The sequence below is a fragment of the Daktulosphaira vitifoliae genome, unplaced genomic scaffold (assembly GCF_025091365.1).
Source record: "Daktulosphaira vitifoliae isolate Bord-2020 unplaced genomic scaffold, ASM2509136v1 Scaffold_63, whole genome shotgun sequence".
NCBI classification, from domain to species: domain Eukaryota; kingdom Metazoa; phylum Arthropoda; class Insecta; order Hemiptera; family Phylloxeridae; genus Daktulosphaira; species Daktulosphaira vitifoliae.
In genome coordinates, this window is record NW_026099632.1 from 12,331 (window position 1) to 19,909 (window position 7,579).

The 7,579-nt window shown below is 28.6% G+C and overlaps 2 protein-coding genes across 2 annotated transcripts; both read left to right on the forward strand.

The window, feature by feature from the left end:
- Positions 1 to 3,722: 3,722 nt before the first annotated feature.
- LOC126908980 (uncharacterized) lies at positions 3,723 to 4,919 on the forward strand. The gene is made up of 3 exons (XM_050691336.1): positions 3,723 to 4,569; positions 4,636 to 4,773; positions 4,834 to 4,919. The coding sequence occupies exons 1-3, from the start codon at positions 3,723 to 3,725 to the stop codon at positions 4,917 to 4,919; spliced, it is 1,071 nt and encodes a 356-aa protein (XP_050547293.1).
- A 45-nt stretch (positions 4,920 to 4,964) lies between these two features.
- LOC126908981 (uncharacterized) lies at positions 4,965 to 5,935 on the forward strand. Its single transcript, XM_050691337.1, has one exon. It carries the CDS (start codon positions 4,965 to 4,967, stop codon positions 5,931 to 5,933), a length of 969 nt encoding a protein of 322 aa, XP_050547294.1. The 3' UTR covers positions 5,934 to 5,935.
- Positions 5,936 to 7,579: the final 1,644 nt, after the last annotated feature.

The window sequence follows — 7,579 nt, forward strand, 5'->3', positions numbered from 1 at the left end:
CACAAATTTTTTAAAATAAAACACTATCTAAAGATTTGCATCGAAGCGTTTTTTTTTTTTGATAGTGATTTTAATTACTGTCAGATATCATTATATTTTTTAGGAAACTTGACTAAATAGAAATACAACAAACATTGACAGAATATCTTTCAGTATAATATTGTATAATTTAAGAAAATAAAATACATTATTTCTAGTAACGCCCAAGTCCCTGTATGATTTATAATACTTTAAAAATATTTTCATTTACACAAATGTATGCAATTCCATTTTTAATGATTAAGTATACGACTGAGTATATTTCTTACTATAGTAATTTATTAATAAAATACAAAAAGAAAATAATAAAATATTTTTTATTATTGAAATAATTAATATGAAATATAAAATCGAATAAGATGAAATTATAAATTTTTTGTTAGGAAAATGAAGAATTTGATCAGATAAGAAAAACATATTATGAGGAACGTATTATATTTTTCATATGAAACTTTTCTTTAAACAAATTAGTATGATTAAATTTTTTCTGATAGCGTTTTTACACAATTAAAAAATTTGTCATGAATTATGCGTAGTAGTTGTACGCGTTCTTTTAGGTTTGAATAATATAGCCTAATTACAAAGAGTATTTTGTAATAAATTATAGGAAATAAATTTAATTAACAATTCTTATCAAATTTTTTAGTACTACTAAATATATTTATCATATAGAATTATAAATTAAGGGCTACACTTTAAACCCTAAAATCCTAGATACGCCACTGCAAAACTTTAAGATGATTGATTATTACAATTAATTGGTACATACAGGCGCGGACTGGCCCACCGGGATACCGGGAAAATCCCGGTGGACCCCCCAAAAATTATGGTATATGGGCCCCTTGATACTACGGCAAATTAGTTAGTAAAAGTCAACTGCCTAAATTTTAATAATTTTTTTTTTTACAAAAATCCCTAATTTCCTTCCTGACAAGCAAAAAAAAAAAAAAGTTATCAAAAATTGTTATGTAGTGCCGTGTCACTGATGACTACTCTGCTCGATCACACAGCTCGCACATCTTAATACCGCCATTTAGTCCTCACGGACATGTTGGAATGACCCGAAGGTCTTATGAGTCCTCTTGCATTTTGGATAAGTTAAATACTATTTTAAGAGCATAAAATTATCAGATTTGTTTATGTAAATCGATAAAAATATCTGATTATCAAATATGTCGTCTGCTTTTAATTCGCGGAAGTCGTCAGAACGTGTTTGACGGCTGATGTGTCTGAATTGATTATATTTACGATTATTATGATAAAAATTAACGACTGATCCGTGTGTTGCCCATCGTCTGTATTGTATCATAAAAATCAATAAATAGCATATCGATATTTCTCAATTTGCGATATCCTTTTATCATGATTTTATATTTATTAATGATTTCAAAAAAATATTTTTGTTTGTTTTTTATTTGAAATCTTGATCATTTTCATTTTGCTCGTCAATGGTAACTATCGTTATTGCGTCTTATGAGTTTTGGTAACTGCTTTATTGTTTGGTGAGTACTTAAAAATCATACTAATATACATTATACTATAATTTATGAGTAAAAAAATATATTAAACATCAACATTGTTGTTTGTAAAACATTAAATGACACGTATGACACCATGTCTGAATTGAGCCAGGGAGCTACCGAGAAATTATTTATAATTATGTCTAAGTGAAACAATTATTATTTTATTTAATTTATTCGCGCCAAACAGCAATTTACATAATGTTTACAACTAAGTGATTTAATTAATTAAAGATTAAATATATAATAATAAAGTAATTAGTGATATAACAGAGGGGTGCTAGTAAAAATGTGCTAATGGCGTTGATTGACACTACGAAGCATACAGTATAGCTAATTATTATAACTATAAGAGATGGATTGAGTAGGAATATGAATAAATGTACGATTCCTTGAGGGGTAGGTCAGATCGCGAATAATGAATTCTTCTACTAAAAAGTGATCACGAAAGAATAATTATGTTTTTTTCTTTGACTAGGATGTAAATAAAATAAGAGATGAGTACAACAGCTTTTGTCGTATGGGCTGACTCTTTGTTAAGGGCTGAAACTTAAAATCTCGGTAGGCTGAAAAGTCTCGATCCGACTCTTTATGACATGTATACNAATTTCTTTATGACATGCATACTAATTATAATTAGGAGTGCATACAATAATTACGTAAATCTATAACCATAGCGTATAAAATTATGTTTACTCATTCTTGCCTAGCAACAAATAAAAAATTAAAATTATACTGCACATATATTACAATGAAAAGAACATCCACATTAATAAATATTTATTAAACTATGTGTAAAATAAGATATTTTTCCGTTTTTTCGATTTTACTAAAAGTTTTCATGGAGAACCCCATTTGTAATGTACCCATATTATGTAAAGTTTTCTTACCTTTCTAAACATATATTAGAGAACTTCTGAAATTTTGGCAACACGAAAAAAGCAATTTTTTTGATTATAAAAACTCAATTTTAATGACTGTAACGCGAAAAAAATCAATATTATTTTTAGAAAAGTCAGATAATTTAACAAAAGCAACTTATTTTTCTATTGGTTTTTATGGCTGAAGTTAATATTAAAACGATAGCACATCNTTTTCTATTGGTTTTTATGGCTGAAGTTAATATTAAAACGATAGTACAATTTTTTTTTTGAATACTTTCCCCTTTTCCGGGACACGAGAAGAATGTCTTTAACTAGATACGATTAGTGGTCTTTTTACGTATAGTTCATCAAAATCGGTCAAGTCTAAGCTGAGAAAAGTAGGTGGCAGATAAAAAAAACACGTCATGGTAAAATAGTACTTTCTCAGCTTCGCATCGAAGCTAAAATTTAAAAAAAAAATAGTTTTTAGAAAAAAAGTAAAAATTATTTTTAAATAGTATTTAAAAAAATCCAAAAAAAAAATTGAGAAAATTCTTTTTGTTGTAATAGACAAACATCAAGTAGTGTAATTTTAAAAATAACCTAGGGAGGCCGTTTTAAACATAATATTTCCAAACAAAATAANTGCCGTTTTAAACATAATACTTCCAAACAAAATAATTTTTTACTAAGTTACGTTTTTTTTTTATAAAAATTATCAAGTTTTGGAAACGAATAATACTACAATATTTACTAACCTGAAAATCATATTTTTAATTTTTTAATTAGAGTACAATTAATTTTGTATTTATTAGGCTAATTAATAATGGAAAAGGATAACATCGCCCAAAATAAAAAATATCATAAGAGCGGTTCTTTATAACGAAAAGATCATAACAAGAAATATCTCGAGGAGATAGCAAATAAATCTAAAAAAATGACAAATTATTTTTTAACTGCTTCGCAAGATAACCCCAATTTAGAGCCGATAAAGATACCTCGTAAAAATCATACACTCGGGAATTATGATATTTCTGTGCCACATTCATCTAGTTCTAAAATTCATTCGGACAATTCTGAGGTTAAAATTGATTTGCGTGATGACGAAAATATTGACCTTCAAATCACTAATTCTGAAGTCAAAATTGATTTATGTGATAACACAGATATTGACCTTCTAGTCAAAAATAATTTAAATATAAAGATTGACGATAAAACAAATTTTAATTATTTTTTAAAGCCCAAGGGTAAACAAAATATTAAATATTTTTTTTCGTTTCATCCAAATCACCCAGAGAAAATGATGGATGACTCTCCTTTACCATTTAATACAACTAAAGCTTATTATGAAATTATTCCAGGATCACAGACAAAAATCAAAAGAAATTGGTTATCCTATAGTCATGAACATAACTCTTTATTTTGTTCAATATGTTTAGTATACTGCTCTAAATCATCAGCTTTTACTAGCGATAGTGGATTTAGCAGATGGATTCATGTTTATGAGCGTATTAAAGATCACGAAGAGTCAAAAAACCATAGAGAAGCGTCAAAATGTTTCATGGCTGATCAATGTGGTAAAAGTGTTGATGAATTAATAGAAAGAGTGCAGTGGGTTCAGAGGGAAAATGAAGTGATGAAGAGAAGAAGAGTAGCTCAAATAATTATTGATATTGTTAAAGTAATTGGAAAACAAGGATTACCTTTCAGAGGATTCAGATATGAGTCTGCTTACGATTTAAAAAATATATCAGTAAATCATGGGAATTTTTTGGAAATAGTATTATTGATAGCAAAGTCGAATGTAGAATTAAGTGATCATATTACTAAGGCAATAGTTGAAAGTGAAAAGAAGTTGAAAAGAGGTAAATCTGGTAGAGGAAATTTGTTTACTTTTTTAAGTCACAAGACTGTAACAAATGTAATTCAAACTATTGGCGAATTATTGTTGTCTAAGATATCTAAAGAAGTTAATGTGGCTAACAACTATTCCATTACAATGGATACAACTATGGATGTTTCAACTCATGATCAATGTGTAATTGTTTTGCGATATTTGAAAGAGAATGTCGAAAATGAAAAATCTTCAGTAGAAATTAAGGAAAGAGTTATAGCTTTGAAAAAAGTAATTTCCTCTTCAGGACAAGGCTTATTTGATTTGTTAAAATCAACTTTAATTTCTAAAAATATTAGATTAGATAAATGTATTGCAGACGCCTTTGATGGAGCCGCTAATATGAATGGAGAGTACAATGGAGTCCAGGCAAAACTTAAAGAACTGCTTCCAAGGCACATTCATACATGGTGCTATGCTCACGTATTGAATCTTGTACTGCAACAAACAACTTCGAGTACGGTTGTAGTAATCTCTTTTTTCGGTCTTCTGCAAGAATTATTTGTTTTTTTTAAAGAATCTTATAAAAGGCTCAATGTTTATGAATGTCAAAGTAATTCTGGCCGTCAATCACATTTGATAAATATAAGTGTAACTAGATAGAGGTCTAAAAATGATGCCCTCATAAAAATATTTGGTCGTATTAGTATGTGGACAAATGAAGGCAAAAATGAAGAAAGAAAAAAACTGACTTATGTGTCAATTGTTTTAGCACTTTATGAAATATCTTTTTCTAATAGTTTTGCAGCTGGTGTAAGAAGTACAGCACGAAGTTTACTAAATCGACTCACGAGTTATGAAACAACATTAACAGCTATGATGTTTCTACAAATATTTAAGTTCACTACTGCTCTGTCTGATTATTTACAAACATCTAGTCTTGATTATATACAGGCCTGGCGAAAAATTGAAGTAACTATAAAGTCATTAAAAGAAAATCAAAGAGAATTTTCATCGATAAGTGCAGCTGCAAAAGAATTTTCAATATTTACATCCGAAGTTATATGGAAACACGAAACAGAAATTGATATTGGGTTAGAATTACCTCAAAAAAGAAGAATAAACATTCCACGACGTTTTGAAGATAACCCCAACATTGACCCGGAAATTGGAGCTTCTCCAGAAAAAATTTATGAAATAAAAACTTTTAGTGTCGTTATGGATACTACTATTGCTTGTTTAGAGAACAGATTTTCTGGTAGTAATGATATAAAATACAAGATAAATACAGTACAAGATAAATCGGACTTTGAAGATTACATGCAAAATGAAAACATTGAAGAAAAATGTACAAATATAAGAAAATGTAACTCGTGTTTATTGTGCGTGACGAACATAATTTATGAGTTTAATATGTATTCTTTGGAATATAAAGAACTCTTCGACGTATACAAATTTTTGTTGACTATTCCTTTAACTCAAACAACCTGTGAGAGATCATTCTCCAAACTGAAATTGATTAAGACGCGATTGAGAAGCACATTAACTCAACCAAATTTAGAGTCAATATTCATCATGAATTGCGAACGTGAAATAGTAGATGAAATAACTAATGACGAAATAATAGATTCCATGTGTGAGAAAAGTTTAGAAATGTTTAGATTATTAAAAATTTAACTGAATATATTTGTTAATTTTGTAGTTTTACATTCAGATTCACATTTTCAAAAACTACATATTATTTTACAATACGTTGCTGAATATTTTGTAAACTTAACTTCTGTATTAGTTTAAAGTATTTAAAATAATTTCACTATTGTTCAATTTAACTAATTTATTAAGATTAAATCAGCCATTAAGTTAAAAGTTTGTTTATAGCATTTATAGCGCAAAGGGAGACATTAATACGTATAACTTAAAAAATATATATTATTTTAACTTAAAATTTATGGTAAAGATTTTAAACAAAAATAAAGAATTTCATTAATACTGATGCTAGACTATTTAATCAAAATATTCCCTAAAAAATACACTACTTAAGTCACCATTTTTGGCCTAAATTTTATTAAAGACTTTTTTTTTTGCTCAACCAGCACAAAAAATCGGGTGGGCTCCCAGGAGCTTTGCCGCGGCCCTGGAAAGTGCCTATGGGCCCCTTTAACTTGGTTTCCCGGTAAGAAAAATGGTCCCAGTCCGCGCCTGGGTACATATATATAATATTTGTCCAATTTCAAGTGTTGAATAAGTTATGGTCTATCATAGCATATTTTAATGTTGACCATATGTATTAGGGTGTCCCTTATTTTTTAAATTTTGGAAATTCTTTGGGCTCACCCACCAAATTTGTTTTTACAGAGGGTGATCGAAATCTGGTAATATACTCATTTTCTCAGGAAATATTGAGAATTTTTAATTTTATTATAGAGAAAAAATATCAAGCTCAAAAAATTCTACAATAATATGTAGTCAAACCATTATTTTTTTCGTCTCTTCAAGGATAAAAACCCTTATTTTTAACTTTATAATATAATAGAAAAAAAAAATTACAAACAATTTAATAACCATTAGTTATATACAAAAAAGTCAAAATATGTAATAATTCGTAAAATTGTCGAAATTGGCATTGTTCGCGCAGCAGAATAGGGCGACACTGTGTAAAGCGATCACATTTCATGTTGTCTTTTTTGTGATAAAAGACTGATATTTTTTTTATGGTTATGGAACTTCATGTGTTAATGAAAGAAATATGTTCTTCTGAATAATCCTTTTATGTGGATTTTTTTTGTTCTAAGCCAATTGTAGTCTACTCAGATATATGAAGAATGAAGAAATAGGTTCTTCTGAATAATCCTTTTGTGGATATTTTGTTCTCAGCCAATTGTGGTTGCTCATTTTGTCAGGATATGTGTACCTCACAGCAACATCATCTCAAGAAAAATAAATCATTCATTGTTTTATCAGAATATAATTATTGTTGTTCATCTCAAATGAAAATTTGTTTGTGTTCTTTTACCAGTTAAGGCCTTGTGAGCCCAGTAGCCCTTTCAGGCATATTTACCAATATTTCATCATATCAGACGAACCTTATACAATACGACCTAATATTTCATACAAAATTTGTTTAAAATTAAATTTTACAAAATAAAAGTCTTCTTCTTCTTCCTCGCCTTAATCCCAACTATTTGGGGTCGGCCACCTTTATCCTAAACTTCTACTTGACACGATCTCCCACATCCTCTACGCTCACATCAGATGTCCTCATATAGCATTCAATAACATCTCTCCATTTCTTTTTTGGTCTTTCTCTACCTCTTCTTCCTTCA

Excerpts from the sequence above, each read along its gene's own strand:
- LOC126908980 (XM_050691336.1), top strand. The coding sequence starts at position 3,723 with ATGATGGATGACTCTCCTTTACCATTTAATACAACTAAAGCTTATTAT. Across the intron at positions 4,570-4,635 it reads AATTTCCTCTTCAGGACAAG|ACGCCTTTGATGGAGCCGCT; the intron begins GCTTATTTGATT and ends AATGTATTGCAG. Across the intron at positions 4,774-4,833 it reads ACTGCAACAAACAACTTCGA|AATCTTATAAAAGGCTCAAT; the intron begins GTACGGTTGTAG and ends TTTTTTTTAAAG.
- LOC126908981 (XM_050691337.1), top strand. The coding sequence starts at position 4,965 with ATGTGGACAAATGAAGGCAAAAATGAAGAAAGAAAAAAACTGACTTAT.